The 18,200-nt window shown below is 60.8% G+C and overlaps 1 protein-coding gene across 1 annotated transcript in view; it reads right to left on the bottom strand.

Annotated features, from left to right (window-relative positions):
• Positions 1-764: 764 nt before the first annotated feature.
• ADGRL1 (adhesion G protein-coupled receptor L1) overlaps positions 765-18,200 on the bottom strand; it is a 93,435-nt gene continuing 75,999 nt past the window's right edge. The window contains exons 9-22 of the mRNA XM_077838224.1: positions 17,877-17,915; positions 16,546-16,729; positions 13,248-13,370; positions 12,961-13,166; positions 12,520-12,690; positions 11,705-11,914; positions 11,007-11,227; positions 8,677-8,743; positions 7,902-7,993; positions 7,539-7,707; positions 7,154-7,282; positions 6,456-6,552; positions 5,230-5,358; positions 765-3,166 (exon numbers count right to left, since the gene is read on the bottom strand). Coding sequence (XP_077694350.1) covers positions 2,388-3,166; positions 5,230-5,358; positions 6,456-6,552; positions 7,154-7,282; positions 7,539-7,707; positions 7,902-7,993; positions 8,677-8,743; positions 11,007-11,227; positions 11,705-11,914; positions 12,520-12,690; positions 12,961-13,166; positions 13,248-13,370; positions 16,546-16,729; positions 17,877-17,915 — 2,616 coding nt within the window. The 3' untranslated portion in view covers positions 765-2,387. The remainder of the gene's footprint in view (positions 3,167-5,229; positions 5,359-6,455; positions 6,553-7,153; positions 7,283-7,538; positions 7,708-7,901; positions 7,994-8,676; positions 8,744-11,006; positions 11,228-11,704; positions 11,915-12,519; positions 12,691-12,960; positions 13,167-13,247; positions 13,371-16,545; positions 16,730-17,876; positions 17,916-18,200) is intronic.

The raw sequence follows: 18,200 nt of genomic DNA, 5'->3' as shown, positions 1-18,200 counted from the left end.
CTGAATCACATGGCCCACCTGCCCCTTCAACTCGACCCCGTCAAATGCCTTCCAGCCTAGAGAGATGCAAGTAAATAACCATAGACTTAAAAACTCCTTACACCCAACAGCCCCGGCCAGAAAAAAGCAAAATAAACCCCAAACAATTTTCCTAACCTACAGTTACAGCATCTTTGGGTCTTACAGTAATTTTTTTTTTTTACCCACAATTCCACAGTGGCAGTGAGTGAGAAAATGACCGATTCATGTCGAGATGTATGAAAAAGGTACCTTATCCAGCAGGGAAAGGGAATGTTGAGGAAGTCACAGAAATGACGCATTATATGTATATATTACATAAAAATTGTGCCAAAAACAGTTCTTTTTTTCTTTTTGTTTTGATTGTAAAAATCTGCTCTTCGTTTTTGCGATCCCTTCCCCTGTCTTCGTCAAAAGGGGAGGGGGGGTCTCCTTGTTCCCGTCGCCTCACCCCCCCAACAGTCAATGGGGCTGGAGCAGAGCTCAGTATATATCTATATACCTATAGATCTATAGATATATATTTTAATTCCAGGACACAAACTGGTCCCGGGGACTGTGGTTGCTTGGTTGTATTTTTTTTTTTTTGAAATCCCTGTTTCATTTTTCAAGGGATTCCTCACTTCCCCTTTTTGTTGTTTGTTTGAAATTTCATATTTACAGCATTTCAATCTGTATCCCTGCCCGCCTCCCCTGAATTAACCCTCCACCCCACCCTAAGCCCCCCCCCCCGGCGAAATGACGTCTTCATGTGATATTGGCTCCCATGGTCTCTCTCGGGAAGAGGGTGAGAGAATTCAGAGTTGTGCTTGAAAAGGGAGAATTTTTTGTTGTTTTGTCCTTTGAAAGAAAGAAAGAAAAAAGTGCCATTTGGGTTTCTGTTGTTCTTTTGCTCACAGATGATCCAACTGATTTGGGGAGAGGGAAATGGTTCAATTGTCAAATTGCCCCCCCAAAAAATTCTCCCCACCCTCATCTTGACCCAACCGGGTTCAGACAGCAGCTCCCACGAGGCACCTGACTCCTGCATGTCTTCAAAGGAGGAAATAAAAGCAGAGGTGGAAAACGTAGAAGGGGCGAGAGCTGCATGATTTTCCGAGCTTCCCGTTGAGCCATAGGAAAATGGCGGGCACATCTTGACAGAAGCGGGGCAGCGGTGGGCGAGAGTGGGGAATGTGGATTGACCAATTACACCGACGGCCCAGGAAGAACCCCTCGGCTCATGGTTTCCTCTGCCAGCTCCCAGAGCAGGGTGGTGATGTCTGTTTGATTTGTAAAGGGATGGCGGGGGCAAGGCGTGCGCCACACAGCAAAGGAAAACAAAACTCCAACTCAAAGATGGCCACCTCAGTGCCATCTCCTCCTCCACTGGAAATAACCTTGTGCATCAGCCCTTCCTGGTGCCCAGGATGCTTTTGAAAGAAAAAAAATGCACCCCTCCGGCAGACTTTGCTGATGGTTTGGCATAAAAAAGAACTGAACTAAAAATCCTGTCAATGAGTGACTTTAAGAGTCCCTGCCCCACCATGCCTCAGTTTCCCCCAGCTGACAAATACTGGAAGGTCAGCACCGGATTCAACATAATTTCTATCAGGACCCCAAAACAACCCCCACCTCTCTCTCTTGATATAGCTCTCTCTTTATAGCTCTCTATATATCTATACAATTTATGGGTTTTGGCAAAGTTGGTATAGAAGAAAGTGGAGGCCACAGGAGGATGCTCCATCTGCCCCTCTCTCTCCTGACCAATCGGATCCCTGTTTGACATTGCCAAGGTGCATACATGGAGGAGCAGGGATGGCCTATACGTGGGTGCCGGTGTGTGTGTGGGGGGTTGTTCTGGGGCTCTGATACAGGCCGAGCTGGCCCTTCCCCCATGGTTCTGATCTGTTTCTTAACGCCTTAAAAAGGAAATTGGTTTCCCTGCTCCACTTCTTTTTGATCTTCTGTCCCCACAAAACGAACGTAAAGAAACGGAAGAGGGACGACCTTAAAAAATGAAAAAGTGAGATCCTGTCGTCTGGCCCGGGGCCTTTTTCATTCCTTCCTTCCCGCCCCTCCTCCTTCCTTTCCTTCAAAAACAAAAGCAGCAACCCCCCAATTTCCATCCTCCCATCTCCACCAGGTGGGCAGGAGGAAGCTGGACAATACGGCCCCCCCTTCCCAGAGGAGATCAACGCATACCTCTCCTCCTTCCCCTGGCCTGTGTCCTTCTGCAGTGCCCCTCCCACCCCCCTCTCAGCATCCCAAGACAAAAATTAAAAACTCCAGGCCACGGCCCGGGGGGAGGGGCTCCTTTTGGCAAAGGTGGGATGAGGTGGGGGGGAGAGTCGGCGGCTCGGGACGGCTCCTCAGTCCGCTCCTGGCTTTCAGAGACTGGTGACCAGCTGCATTTGACCGTCTCCCTCCGGCACTGGGCCCTCTAAGCCGGCTTGAACCAAGTAGCCGTCAGTGCTCGGTCTCCGGACCTGGTAGTAGGCTTGGAGCTGGCTGCGGGGCACCAAGGCGGGCCGGTTGGTGTAGTAGATTTCGTTGATGGCTTGGGTGTGGGGGAGGATTTCCCCCACCGCCTCGGGGCTGCTGTCCGGGTAAGGGGAGTCTCTCAGGTTGGTCATACTGGTGTACAAGGAGTCCCTGTTGGGGGAGGGGACCTGGCCGTCTCCGCCCTCGGTCAGGTCGGCCGTGCAGCTCTCCGACTCCTCCAGGTCGCTCTGGTAGAGGATCGACTGAGCCCGCTGCAGCAGCAGCGGCTCCTCCAGGGCCTTGTACATGAGTTCGATCTCCAGGTTCTCCTCGTGGCTCAGGGCCGGGCCCTCAGGCGCCGCCGCCTCCTCCTCTCCGGGCCCGCCGCCGCTGGGGAGGGCGGGCGGGCCGGAGGGGTTGCTGGGCTCGGCCGGGCCGGCCCCCCCCGGAGGGGGCGCCCCCTTGGCCGGGCCGCCGGCGCCCCCACGCAGGTTGTTGTGCACCAGCTCCGAGATGATCATCTTCTCGAAGGCAGCGGCGTCGCTGAGGTTGCGCCGGCAGTCGGCCATCTTGGCGCCCTCGGCCGGGAAGTCAGCACTGCGGAGGGAGTAGCTGTTGTTGAAGTTGCCGTTGAGGGGCAGGGTGTCCATGCCGCAGGCGTCCCGGCTGTTGTTCAGGGGGTGCTCTGCCGGGGGTGGGGCAGGGAAGAGAGAGAGGGGGAGTTAGTGGGGGGGCGGGAGGGAGGCACCGGATGGGGGGGGGCGCACGGGGTGCTCCCGGGAATTTCTGGAAAAGGGCAGGGGGTAGGTGTGAGCAGGGAGCTCGGCAGGGGCTTGGTGGCAGGGTCAGAGGTCGCACCCCCACCCCCCGTCACCGCCATGGGGGTGTGATTGGCCCAGAGCTCCCATGTGGTGTCTGATCCAAGACTCCTCAGCTCCCGCTGCCAGGTCAGACCCAGCCTCGGGGGTGGAAATGGGCCACGGCTGGTTCCCCCCACACACCCCCATCTTCAGCCAGAGCCAGGTGCTGCTTTGGGCTGGGCTTTCTGATGGGAGCTGAGAACCCAGCCCCCCAGATCTGGGGGTGGGACACAAGCTGGCCAGACATAGCAGAAGCCCCACTCCCCTGCTGGGTGGGGGGGCTGAGTCCCCAACCCGGTCCCATGCGCCTCCCCCAACACACATACCTGCCACCCCCCCCCGAGCTGCAACCAAGCCTGTGAGGGTCTGAGACAGTGGGCCCCTTTCCCCCTGCCTCCAGCTCCAAAATATTGGGACCCCTAGTGTTGAGATCTGGGGGACCCATCTCCAAAGCTGGGGAACCCGCCCCCCTGCTCACAGAGAGCATTCGGCTGCTCAGGTGCATCATGGAGGCTGCCTCGCGCTGAAACACCAAATATTGCCTGCTGGTCACATACGGGACTGTACAGACCAAGATGCCCCAGCAGGAGGGTGATATGAGACTATAGGGACCATGAGTCTGATCTGGTTCAACAGGTGGGCAGTACAGGCCTATAGGGACCAGGGGTCCAATATGGCTCAGCAGGAGGGCGATACGGGACTATAGGGACCACAGGTACAATCAAGCCCAACAGGAAGGCGAGATGGATGCATTCCCATAGGCCACTGAGACACGGTCCCAGGGACAGTTCAGCGTCTATCTCCCTCTCTTGTCCAAGGCAGTGAATGCAAGAGCTGAACCCCATTATAGAACAGCCCACAGCGCCCCCTACTGGGAGAGGCTGGGACTGGAGTAGCTGGGAGCTCCTCCCACAGCCAGCGTTCCCGCCCTGCTCCCCACAGCGCCCCCTGCTGGAGAGGCCAGGCTCCACGCTAGCTCCGGGCTGCCTGCACTGTCGTGTCCTGGCTGTGCCCCACCCCCAGCCTGCCAGTCAAACTAGCAATGAAGGAAACATTACTGGGAAATGGAACTGGAAAGGAGGGACGTACTGGACTCTCGGAAGCTCCCTGCAGGTGGGGCCAGCGAGTGGAGAGGGGGAGACAAGAGAGAGAAGGTTATAGGGCAGGCAGGGGGCAGCACCCCCAAAGCAAACACTGACCTTCCCGTGGACCCCTCTGTGCTTCCCTAGGGCGCCTCCTGCTGGGAGACGCTGGGGCTGGAGTAGGCAGGACCCCCCACACACAGCCGGTGCTCCTGTCTCGCTCCCCACAGTGCTCCCTTTTGGGAGACGCCGGGGCTGGAGTAGCCAGGACTCCTCCCCGCAAGCTGGTGCTCCTGTCTCGCTCCCCACAGTGCCCCCTGCTGGGAGAAGCCGGGGCTGGAGTAGCCAGGACCCCCCCCCCACCCCGCAAGCTGGTGCTCCTGTCTCGCTCCCCATAGTGCCCCCTGCTGGGAGAAGCCGGGGCTGGAGTAGCCAGGACCCCCCCCCCCCACCCCGCAAGCTGGTGCTCCTGTCTCGCTCCCCACAGTGCTCCCTTTTGGGAGACGCCGGGGCTGGAGTAGCCAGGACTCCTCCCCGCAAGCTGGTGCTCCTGTCTCGCTCCCCACAGCGCCCCCTGCTGAGAAAGGCGCAAGGTTCAAGAACTCCCTTCTTGGGAGAAGATTTAAGGGGACTACACCACACCCCCTGCAGGGCTCCCCCAAAATACTGGGCACCCCTCAGGAAGGAAAGTGGGATCCCAGGGAGTGGGTCCCCTCCAGGGGTATCCCCAGAGCGGGGGACTTTGGGGGGCAGCGGGGTGTGTCCTCACACCTGGGGGTGGATGCGGGGGGCCGGGGGGGTCTTACCTGGGGAGTTGAAGACGGGGGGTGAGGAGGGGTTGAAGCCCACGGACTCGGCAATGAGGGTGTTGTAGGGGCTGGTGCCGCCCCGGGTCTGCAGCACCGGGTTGGTCAGCAAGTGGTTCCCCATGGTCCCTGCAGTGGCAGGAGAGGCAGGCGTGTCAGCTCCCCTGCGGGGCACCCTGCGTCCCCCCCAGGCCCAAGGGGTAACGGGGAATGTATCCCCCCGCAGGCACATAGCCAACTCCCGCACACCGGGCTGAGCAGGGCTGGCTGGGGCGGTGCAGGGATCTGACGCCACCAAGGGGGAGAGTCCAGGGGTTGCAGAGAGCAGGGTGGGGGTCCTTGGGGGGGTTTACCTGGGGTGCTGGGTGGGGGGGTCTCACCTCGGTTCCGGATGGGGATACTGGCTGGGGGTGCTGGGCAGGGGTTGCTGGGTGGGTGGGAGTCTCCCCTTGCTTCAGGGTGGGGGTGCTGCGTGGGGGGGGTCTCACCTCGGTTCAGGGTGGGAGTGCTGCGTGGGGGTGCTGGGCAGGGGGTGCTGGGTGGGTGGGAGTCTCACCTCGGTTCAGGGTGGGGGTGCTGGGTGGGAGGGGTCTCACCTCAGTTCAGGGTGGAGATACTTGATGGGGGTGTTGGGCAGGGGGTGCTGGGTGGGTGGGAGTCTCACCTTGGTTCAGGGTGGGGGTGCTGCGTAGGGGGGTCTCACCTCGGTTCAGGGTGGGGGTGCTGCGTGGGGGTGCTGGGCAGGGGGTGCTGGGTGGGTGGGAGTCTCACCTCGGTTCAGGGTGGGGGTGCTGCGTGGGGGGTCTCACCTCGGTTCAGGGTGGGGGTGCTGCGTGGGGGTGCTAGGCAGGGGGTGCTGGGTGGGTGGGAGTCTCACCTCGGTTCAGGGTGGGGGTGCTGCGTGGGGGTGCTGGGCAGGGGGTGCTGGGTGGGTGGGAGTCTCACCTCGGTTCAGGGTGGGGGTGCTGGGTGGGAGGGGTCTCACCTCAGTTCAGGGTGGAGATACTCGATGGGGGTGTCGGGCAGGGGGTGCCGGGTGGGTGGGAGTCTCAACTCGGTTCAGGGTGGGGGTGCTGCGTGGGGGGGTCTCACCTTGGTTCAGGGTGGGGGTGCTGCATGGGGGTGCTGGGCAGGGGGTGCTGGGTGGGTGGGAGTCTCACCTCGGTTCAGGGTGGGGGTGCTGCATGGAGGTGCTGGGCAGGGGGTGCTGGGTGGGGGCGTCTCACCTCGGTTCAGGGTGGGGGTGCTGTTGATGTCCCCCGCCATGAAGCTCGACTCCGTCTGTTTCCGGACGGTGTCGTTCCACATTCTCCGGATCCGACTCTGTGAGAGATACGGGGGGGAGGGTTGGGGGGGTGGGTGTTTGTCATGGTGGGGAGCTCAGACACTGACACCCCTGGCTGCCTGTCCCCCCCCCAGAGACCCCAGCCCTGCCTGAGACAGCGTGTAGCACCTCCCCCCGGCCCTGCTCCCACTCCTAGGGGGGACTCTGTCTGTCCACCTTTCGCCCTAGGGGAGGGCTCTGTCCCCCGCCCCCCATCCCATCCCAGCTCTAGGCAGGGTTCTGTCCGTCTGTCCCCAGCCCTAGGAGAGGGCTCTGTATGTCTGTCCCCATTCCCCCCCCGCCCCGACTCCGATCCCATCCCCAGCCCAGGGAGGGCTCCGTCCCCCTGGCCCCCACGCAGGGAAGGCTCTATCCCCTCCTCAGCCCAGGGAGGGCTCCGTCCCCCGTCCCCCCAGCCCAGGCAGGGCTCTGTGCCCCCCCAGCCCAGGCAGGGCTCTGTGCCCCCCCAGCTCAGGCAGGGCTCCGCCCCCCCAGCCCAGGCAGGGCTCTGTGCCCCCCCAGCTCAGGCAGGGCTCCGCCCCCCCAGCCCAGGCAGGGCTCTGTGCCCCCCAGCCCAGGCAGGGCTCCGCCCCCCGGTACCTGCGTGCCCGTGTAGTAACGGTTGTTGCTCCGAATGGCTGAAGTCTTGAGGGAGCCAAGTGTGGCCCCTGGGGGGCTGCGCAGGCAGCAGGACGCGTGACGCAGGCATTTACTGAACTCCCTGTGCACCTGTGGGGGGGGGGCGGGGGGGCAACCAGGGTTAGTGCACAGGGCTGGGAGACCCCCTGCTAGCTCAGCCTCGGGCTCCCCCCTGCTCTGCTGGTCCCCCTCACTCCCGACCCGCAGCCCCTGCTACCCCAGCCCTGGGCTCCCCCCCAGCTCTGCCGGTGCCCCTCACTCCCGACCCGCAGCCCCCTGCTACCCCAGCCCTGGGCTCCCCCCTGCTCTGCCGGTGCCCCTCTCCTGGGCGAGGGCACTGCCTGACCTTCTTCTGCAGGGCACAGTGGAAGACGAAGATGAACATGCCCTGGAAGGCGTTGAAGGTGGTGAAGAGATAGGCCATAACAATGGACTCCTTGTTGATGAAGAGGAGGCCAAAGGCCCAGGTGAGTCCCAAGAGGAAGAGGAGAGCGATGGCGCCCAGCGCCCAGGACCTGCAGGGGAGAGGCAGAGGGTTGCCCACGGCATCCTCCACACACTTCGCCCAGTGCTGAGATGCAGCCCCCTCGGGGGTCACCCGTGCCCTGTCCAGCTGGGGCTGTGGCCAGTGCAGTGTGTCCCCAGCTCCCCTGGGGGCGGGGGTGTCAGTGGGGGGACCCCAGCACCTGCTGACCCGGGCCTCACTCACTTGATGTTGTCCAGGCGGCTGGTGTCGGGCTTGAGCACGGCCGTGCTGCGGCTCATCTTGTGCAGCGTGATCATGAGGAAGAGCAGGTTGACCTGGGGGCGGGGGAGCCGTGAGACCCCAGCTCTGCAGCAGACCCGCCCCCTGCCCCCCGGCCCTCTACCCCTGCTGGCTGCGAGGCCTCATCTCCCCCTACCACTCATGCAATCCCTCCCCCACTGCCCCACATTGGGAGGGTCTGTGTCTCTGCCCCTCCCCCCATGACCCCTCTGCCCCCTCTGGGAGGGGTTGTGTCTCTGCCCCACTCTGAGAAGGGCTATAGGAGGGTTTCTTTTGCTGTTTGTCTGAGCCCCATTTCTGTGAGCCAGGATATGGCTCAAATGGCCACTTATTCCCCTCTGGGGGTTAGTGGGTTCCAGGGGGGCTTTACCCAGGGACAGATCAGAGCCAGGGCAAATTGACTAAGCTCTGGGCTGGGCTGTTGGGGTTAGACTTAGGAGAGAGCGCCCCCTGCTGTGTGAGGGGCCAGTGGCCAGAGCAGGTGGGAGTGGCTGGGACTTCAGTGTTCTAGTCCTGGCTGTGGGAGGGGAGTGGGGTCTAGTGGTTACAGCAGGTGGGGCTGGGAGCCAGGACTCCCGGGTTCTATCCCTGCCTTGGCAGTGGGGATAATGATGCTGATCCCTTCCTGGGGGGGTTGCCTGAGGCTGGGGGGAACAGCCTGTCACACTGTGGGTGCTGGGCCACCTCTGCACTCCCCCCACAGCATCTCCGGACTCACCATGATGATGAAGGAGACGGGGCCGATGAAGCTCCAGATGAAATAATTGTCCACTCGGAGCCAGCAGCTGTGGGACGTGAGGGAGGGAGTGTTAGCTACAGACAAGCTGACTTGATGGCCCCCATGGGGGAGGACACCCAAATCTCCCTCACCCCTTCTGGGGCCGCCCGAGGAGGCTGGGCACTGCAGAGAAGCCCCCCCAACAGCTGTGGGGCACAAGGACCACTCTGGATTTCCCCCATGTGCTTCAGCACTCATGCCACATCAATGCCAGTGCCCTGACCCTGGCCAGAGCATACAGGTTTGTACTTTTTTGGTATTTTCCTGAAGGACGGTGAAGACTCATTGGATGGAAACACTTAACACATGTTGATTTGCATCTAAATGTATCTGTTACACTCCATTGGGCTTGCTAAGCAGGGCGATTCACTTGATCTAGCAGAATTTATTTAAGCAAGTCTATAGCTTCATAGACTTCTTCATAGCTTCTTTAGACTCTTGCTCTTTACATTTTTGTATGATGTTAGAAAATGGTGAATGATGCATTTCTTATTCACCAGAATAATTTTTTACTTGGGATTTGTGTCAAGCTGCCTTGGGCTGGAAATTGGAATTCAATTGAAAAGGAACAATTTTAAAAATGCTTAAAACTCCCTTAAACGTGCTGGGGAAAAAGCAAATTTCTCAAACCCTGGTTTGCATTTAAACCAAACCAATTTATTAAATGAAGGGAGTATTATCCGGAGTTAATGAATCAAAGTGATTGTTGCTGGTCACCCTGAACGTCGAGATTTTAGAACTAGTAGATCTCAACCTCTCACACTTGGTTTTATTCACAGATTGGAAAAGCAAAACAAACTGTCCTGCGTTTTCAGCTCCCAGTTGGGTTTTCAGCTTTGAACGAACTGAGCTGAACTCATTGGATAAAATGCAAGGAAGGACACAGACGAGGCTACTGCTGTCACGAGTTGGTTTAGTTCTTCAGCAAACTCCAGCTCCAGGTCCTGAGCCAGTGGCTTCCACCCATTCAGGGGGTTTGACTGTCTTTAAAGTTTGGCAGCAAATGTTTACTGCTGCCTATTATTGTTAGGCCTTAACATCAGTTTGTCGATTTCAAATTCAGTTTTGAATAGCTTTGTTTTTATAGAGAAAGAGGGAATTAATTTCAAAAATGAGATTTTAAATTTTTTTAATATCAATTTTTATCCAACCTGCTGCTGGAACTCACACCGATTGGCGTCATAGCCCTGCCCATCTGGGCATTCATGCCCCACCCACCAGCACTCATGCCTTCTTTGTGCCATAGCCCCACCCTCCACCACTCACGCCCCATGCCTGCCTTAGTCCGACCCTCACCCCATCACTCATGTCTCATCAGTGCCTTAGCCCCGCCCCCAGCAGTCATGCCCCATCAGGGCCTTAGCCCCGCCCCTGGCACTCACTCCTCATCAGTGCCTCAGCCCCACCCCCAGCGCTCCGGCCCCATCAAGGCCTTAGCCCCGCCCCCAGCACTCATGCCCCATCAGTGCCTTAGCCCCGCCCCTGACACTCACACCCCATCAGGGCCTTAGCCCCATTCCCGGCACTCACGCCCCATCAGTGCCTTAGCCCCGCCCCCGGCGCTCCAGCCCCATCAGGGCCTTAGCCCCGCCCCCGGCACTCACACCCCATCAGGGCCTTAGCCCCGCCCCCAGCGCTCCAGCCCCATCAGGGCCTTAGCCCCGCTCCCGGCACTCATGCCCCATCAGGGCCTTAGCCCCGCCCCCGGCACTCACGCCCCATCAGGGCCTTAGCCCCGCCCCCGGCACTCACACCCCATCAGGGCCTTAGCCCCGCCCCCAGCGCTCCGGCCCCATCAAGGCCTTAGCCCCGCCCCCAGCACTCATGCCCCATCAGTGCCTTAGCCCCGCCCCCGGCACTCACACCCCATCAGGGCCTTAGCCCCGCCCCCAGCGCTCCAGCCCCATCAGGGCCTTAGCCCCGCTCCCGGCACTCATGCCCCATCAGGGCCTTAGCCCCGCCCCCAGTGCTCCAGCCCCATCAGTGCCTTAGCCCCGCCCCCGGCACTCACACCCCATCAGGGCCTTAGCCCCGCCCCCAGCGCTCCAGCCCCATCAGGGCCTTAGCCCCGCTCCCGGCACTCATGCCCCATCAGGGCCTTAGCCCCGCCCCCGGCACTCACGCCCCATCAGGGCCTTAGCCCCGCCCCCAGCGCTCCAGCCCCATCAGGGCCTTAGCCCCGCCCCCGGCACTCACGCCCCATCAGGGCCTTAGCCCCGCCCCCGGCACTCACGCCCCATCAGGGCCTTAGCCCCGCCCCCGGCACTCACGCCTTGTCGGTGCCGTAGCTGCGGTAGTCGATGGCGGCGGCGATGCCCACCACGAGGGCCGGGAAGCAGTAGCCGCCCAGGTAATAGTACTTCTTGCGGGAGTACTCGCTCTCGAAGACCTCCACCAGCATGAGGTAGAGGTGCACGCCCTCCAGGCACATCCAGGAGAAGGCTGCCAGGAAAAAGTAATGCAGCAGCCCCGCAAAGATGGGGCAGGCGATCTGGGGAGGGGGAAGAGGGACAAGGGGGTTAGCGATACACCCTCGCCCAGTGCAGAGATGCAGCCACTTCTTGGGTGCGGGCATGTGGGGGCTGTTTATACAGGGATCCCCCCTCTCTGTGCTGAGATGCAGCCACCTCTGGGGTGGGACGCGGGGCCTGTGTATACAGGGATCCCTCACCCAGCGCTGAGATGCAGCCACCTCTGGGGTGGGACGCAGGGGCTGTTTATACAGAGATCCCTCACCCGGCGCTGAGATGCAGCTGCCTCTGGGGTGGGACGCGGGGCCTGTTTAAGAGCCTTACAGCAAAACAATAATGAAAGATGGGACCCCAGAATGAAACTGCAGGGAGCTTTTAGGAGAGGTGGAATAAATGCCCGGCTGGCCATTCCTGCAGCACAGTGCCTCCCAGCGCCACGCTGGGGCCCTGGGGTCAGCTGTGACGGCCAGGGCAGGATGCCCCCTTCTGGGCCCCACCTCGTACTGCGTCTTGTCGATGCCGATGAGGAAGAGGAGCTCAGCGAGGAAGAGGCTGATGCAGAGGTTCTTGTGGATGGTGTTGCGGTCGGTCTGCAGCCCGCGCAGGAAGCAGAAGGTGGAGATGCAGATGGCCAGGCACACCAGCGAGATGACGATGCCCACCCAGGTGATCACCGACAGCAGCAGCTCGTTGATGCGGCCCTGGTACTGGGGCGGGAGGAGAAGGGGGATTAGGACGGGTGCCCTCGGGGCTGCTGTGCTGCGGGGAAGCCCCTGCCGAGAGCCGGAGCTCACCCCTGCACCCTGGGGTGCTCCCCTCCAGGCACCCCTCCTCCTTCTCACCAGGGATCCTCCCCATTCCTGGCTCCCCCGCATCCCCCCTGGGGATTCTCCCCCCTCCTCCTAACCTGGACAATTCAAAGATGCATCCTCCCCACCTCTGCCATTGCCTCCTGCACCCTCCTTCCTCTTTGCCCCTTTGCCGACTCCCTCCCCCCCACGCCCCAGCAGGTGCCATCAGCGGGGATTGGAGCTGGGCCGTTCTGCAACTTGCAAAGGAGCAGTAGGCTGTTATCCTCCGACCAGCCACTAGAAGGCGACAGCGCACGCAGACCAGTCCCTGGGAGGGACAGGGCACAGGGACCAGCCGCTGGTGGGGAGGGACACAACACGCGCAGACCAGCCACTGGGGGGCAGGGGGGACACAGCACGCACAGAACAGCAACGGGGGGGGGGGGACACACACAGCGAGCCGAGGGCTGCGCGAGGAGGTGCCCCCGATGCCTGCCCTGCCCCTGAGCCGAGGCCCTTACGATCTCGCGGTGCGCCATGAGCACGGCGAAGTTGGTGAGGTGGCTGCACGCGCAGGTCGTGTGCGTCTTGTTGGTCTCCACCAGGCGGCAGCCCTGCGTCGACCAGTAGCCCATCATGGAGCGCTCCGAGTAGTTCCAGAAGGAGCAGTTGGCGTTGAAGTGGTTCTTCGCCTGTGAGGAGAAGCCGGGGGGACGCGTCAGTGACGGTGGGGGTGACGGGAGCTCGAGCATCACAGGGGACCCAGGGACAGGGGTGGGTGGGCATAGAAGGAGGGAGGGATACACTGGAATTCGTGCGTCCAGATTCTCATTGAGAGCACCCCAGCAGCGCAGCGCCCCCTGGTGCCTGGCTGGGGTGTGTATGGGGACAAGGCACAGCCAGGATACTGGGGGCAGCACCCCAGCAGCCCAGCACCCCCTGGTGGCCGGGGCATGTCTCACCTCCAGGTGGGAGAGGGTGAAGATGACGGGGTCCATGAGGAAGACGCGGCTGGACTCCTTGTTGATGGAGGCGGCGATGACCTGCGAGTTGACGACCAGGGCAGGGCTGGGGGCGCCCGCCTCCCCGCTCAGCTTGACCGTGGCGTTCTCGGTGGAGAGGAAGAAGCCCAGGTTGTTGTAGAGGATGAAGACCACCTTGACCACCCCTGGGGAGGAGAGGGCGGCGGTTAGTGCGCTCCCTGGGGTTCCCCCCCGGGCCCAGGGCGGGGGCTGGCCCCCCTACTCACCATTGCGGCTGTTCTGCTTGATGGTTTTGGCCGAGAGCTGGATGGAGTTCTCGCTGGCGTACTCCTGCGGGAAGACCAGCTCCTGCACCTGCCCCTCCGTGTTCAGCACCGTCACCTCCAGCACTGCGGGGGGAGAGCCGTGAGGGGGGGCGCGTGCTGCCTCAGCGACGCAGCCCAGCCGTCCCACACACGCATCGCACGCACACGCATCCGTCCTGCATCCGCATCCGTCCTGCACACGCATCGCACGCACACGCATCCGTCCTGCACACGCATCGCACGCACACGCATCCGTCCTGCATCCGCATCCGTCCCGCACACGCATCCGTCCTGCATCCGCATCCGTCCTCCACACGCATCGCACGCACACACATCCCTCCTGCATCCGCATCCGTCCCACACACGCATCGCACGCACACGCATCCGTCCTGCATCCGCATCCGTCCTGCACACGCATCCGTCCTGCATCCGCATCCGTCCTGCACACGCATCGCACGCACACGCATCTGTCCTGCACATGCATCGCACGCACACGCATCTGTCCTGCATCCGCATCCGTCCTGCACACGCATCGCACGCACACGCATCCGTCCTGCATCCGCATCCGTCCTGCACACGCATCGCACGCACACGCATCTGTCCTGCACATGCATCGCACGCACACACATCCGTCCTGCATCCGCATCCGTCCTGCATCCGCATCCGTCCTGCACACGCATCTGTCCCGCACACGCATTGCACGCACACACATCTGTCCTGCACACGCATCGCACGCACACGCATCTGTCCTGCACACGCATCGCATGCACACACATCCCTCCTGCATCCGCATCCGTCCTGCACACGCATCCGTCCTGCATCCGCATCCGTCCTGCACACGCATCTGTCCCGCACACGCATTGCACGCACACACATCCCTCCTGCATCCGCATCCGTCCTGCACACGCATCGCACGCACACGCATCCGTCCTGCATCCGCATCCGTCCCGCACACGCATCGCACACACACGCATCCGTCCTGCATCCGCATCCGTCCTGCACACGCATCGCACGCACACGCATCCGTCCTGCATCCACATCCGTCCTGCACACGCATCGCACGCACACGCATCCGTCCTGCACACGCATCCGTCCCGCACACGCATCGCACGCACACGCATCCGTCCTGCATCCGCATCCGTCCTGCACACGCATCGCACGCACACGCATCCGTCCTGCACACGCATCCGTCCCGCACACGCATCGCACGCACACACATCCCTCCTGCATCCGCATCCGTCCTGCACACGCATCGCACGCACACGCATCCGTCCTGCACACGCATCCGTCCCGCACACGCATCGCACGCACACGCATCCGTCCTGCATCCGCATCCGTCCTGCACACGCATCGCACGCACACGCATCCGTCCTGCACATGCATCCGTCCCGCACACGCATCGCACGCACACACATCCCTCCTGCATCCGCATCCGTCCTGCACACGCATCGCACGCACACGCATCCGTCCTGCATCCGCATCCGTCCCGCACATGCATCGCACACACACGCATCCGTCCTGCATCCGCATCCGTCCTGCACACGCATCCGTCCCGCACACGCATCGCACGCACACGCATCCGTCCTGCACATGCATCACATGCACACACATCCGTCCTGCACACGCATCGCACGCACACGCATCCGTCCTGCATCCGCATCCGTCCTGCACACGCATCGCACGCACACGCATCCGTCCTGCATCCGCATCCGTCCTGCACACGCATCCGTCCCGCACACGCATCGCACGCACACACATCCGTCCTGCACATGCATCACATGCACACACATCCGTCCTGCACACGCATCGCACGCACACGCATCCGTCCTGCATCCGCATCCGTCCTGCACACGCATCGCACGCACACGCATCCGTCCTGCACACGCATCCGTCCCGCACATGCATCGCACGCACACGCATCCGTCCTGCACATGCATCACATGCACACACATCCGTCCTGCACACGCATCGCACGCACACGCATCCGTCCTGCATCCGCATCTGCCCCACACAAGCATCCGTCCTGCTCATGCATCGCACACGCATCCGTCCCGCACACACATTGCACGGACACACACCTATCCTGTATCCGCCCCGCACACGCATTTGTCCCACACACGCATCCGTCCTGCCCATGCATCGCACACACATCCATCCCGCACATGTATCCATCCTGCATCCGCCCTGCACATGCATCCATCCTGTCCGTGCATTGCACACGCATCCATCCTGCACAAACATCCATCTCACACATGCATCCGTCCTGCACCCGCATCCGTCCTGCCTCCCCCCTGCACGCACATCCGTCCTACCCGTGCATTGCACACCCATCTGCCCTGCACACGCATCCATCCTGCCCATGCGTTGCACACACATCTGTCCTACACAAGCATGCATCCCGCACACGCATCCGTCCTACATCCGCAGCTGTCCTGCACCCACATCTCACGCACAGACATCCATGCTGCACACTCATCGCATGCACATGCATTCATCCTGCCCGTGCATTGCACACGCATCTGTCCTGCACACACATCACATGCACACTCATCCATCCTGCACATTCATCTGTCCTGAACACACATCGCACATGCATCCATCCTGTACACGCATCCATTCTGAACATGCATCACATGCACACGCGTCCGTCCCACACGTGCATCCATCCTGCCCACACATCGAACATGCATCCATGCTGCAACATGCAGCCGTCCTGCATGCATTGCACACATCTGTTCTGCACACACATTGCACATGCATCTATCCTGCACTTGCATCGCACACACATCTGTCCTGCAGATGGGTGGAGTTTGCTCTGAGAAACACCAGCTGCCCCAGCCATCCACCAGACCCACCTTGCCATGCTGTGAATAGGGGTCACCCACTGATCCAATCCCTGGAGGACCCAGGAATCCGGGCAAGAGGCCAAGCCCAAGGTCATCTTCCCTACCTGCCTATTGGTTCCTGCCTATTGGTAGTGGGGATATTGGGATCTCTGCCACTGCGGGCCAGGATAGGCCTTGCAGACCACCTTCCACCTCCCTAACCCTAGAGGACCCAGGCATCCAGGTAAGAGGCCTGACCCAGAATCAGCTTTCCCTTCTGCCTCTTGAGGACCAGGACACTGGGGATACAAGGGTATTATTGGGGTCTCTGCCTTTTTGGGCTGGGATGAGCGTTCCTGCCCCCCACATCACTACCCCCACTGATCCCTGGAGGACCCAGGTGTCCGGGTGGTGGCGGCGTGGGGGCCACTCACCCACATTCTGCCGGGTGGTGACGAAGCGCGCGGGCTCCTTGACGTTGTCGGCCAGCAGGAAGGCACCCTCCTCCAGGATGTCCAGCAGCATGGTGGCCGTGTGCACCTGCTCCGTGGCGTTCATGTCCTTCCACGACTCCAGCGCCTCGGGCCGCAGCAGATTGTCCACGGTCTCCACCACAGCCTGGGGGACAGGCGGGTGTGACACGGCTCAGCCCCGTGCTGGGCCCCACACCCGAGAGGGGAGCCGGGGCTGGGAGCCAGCGGGGATTCTCAGACAGACTCCGGGGTTTCCTCGGGCGGGGCAAATTCCCCTCTACAGCCACAGCCCCCTCTCTCGCCCCCCCAGACTGCCTGCCCCGATGCCCCAGGGCACCAGAGCTACCCCTACCCCACCCGGAGCAACTGCTCTGCCTCCTCCCCATGCCTGCTTGGCTCAGGGCTAGGGGGTGAGTGGGTGTCTCTCCATGTCTCCCCTGGCCAATAGCTAGCCCTGGAACGGGGGATCCACCTCTGCCAAGCTGGGGTTGGCAGACTGACGATCTTGCTCAGTCTCTAGAGTTTAGATGGAAAATTTGTTTTTATTTCTCAGGTAGCAAATTTGGATCTCAATGCCGGCTACTATCGTTGATCTCTATGTCTGCTACTTCTAATCACTTACAGTCGGTCTCCCTGTAGTTAACAAATCTGGTTTATATTTGACCTAAAACAGTGTAGTTTTGGTTAAAGTGCTGGGGGAATCTCAGCTCAGGTTAACAAGGGCTGTTGCAGATCCATTAGCCTTTTGTTGGAGTGGTGAACTAATTAATGAGCTTGCACTGTCCAAGGGTGTCTTGAGCAGTGTAAGATGGTATATTTCTGGGGTGCAAGGCCAGGGGCTGGGGTGACTGGCTGGTGCCTCTCTCTATACAATTCAAGCGTGGCTCAGGGAGCATTCACACAATCTTGCTGGGTGTGGGGCTCCACATGCTGATGGCTGAGTGATCAAAGTGCCTGGAGGGGTTTGCTGCTTGTCACTGTATGAGACAGCTCAGGCTGGACAGTTAAGGGGGCACAGCGGTCCCACAGTTCCAGGTTGTACCCCAGGATCCCATCACAATTCCCCTCTCCCTCTGTGGTGTAAATCCAAACTAACTCCATTGGGGCTGACTCCCCACTCAGTCCCCGGTGTAAATCTGGAGTAACCCTCCTGAAATCAGTTATGTAGCTGGCAACCTAGTGTAAGAGCAGGGCACTCTCAGGGCCAAGAACCCCGTAACTAGCTGCCCATCTGTGGCGGTTTCTCGGGGGCCAGCTGCAGGGCTGATTAGGGTTGGAGCCCCGCCACTCACCTTGATGTAGTCTTTACAGGTCCGCTCTCGCTTGTGCATCTGAAGGCACCAGACACCCAGAACACAGAGCAGGGAGGAAAGCAGGGAACAGACAAGAAGGCAAGGTCAGGGCCAGATCCCAGCACCGAGGGCCTGGGCTTTGATTCTCCAGGATACATTCCCACCTTGGGGCCTTGGAGCCAAATCTGCATCAGATCCCTGCTAGCCCCAGTGTCAGTCACAGATACCGGTCGATAACCATTGGGTAACTAGCTGACAACGAGCCAATACCCATGGGGTAACTAGCCAATAATGATTGTGTAACTAGCCAATAACTAGCCAATA

The sequence above is a fragment of the Eretmochelys imbricata genome, chromosome 20 (assembly GCF_965152235.1).
Source record: "Eretmochelys imbricata isolate rEreImb1 chromosome 20, rEreImb1.hap1, whole genome shotgun sequence".
Classification (NCBI taxonomy): Eukaryota; Metazoa; Chordata; order Testudines; family Cheloniidae; genus Eretmochelys; species Eretmochelys imbricata.
The sequence above is the reverse complement of the archived record's forward strand: the minus strand, read 5'-3'. Positions and strand labels throughout refer to the sequence as shown.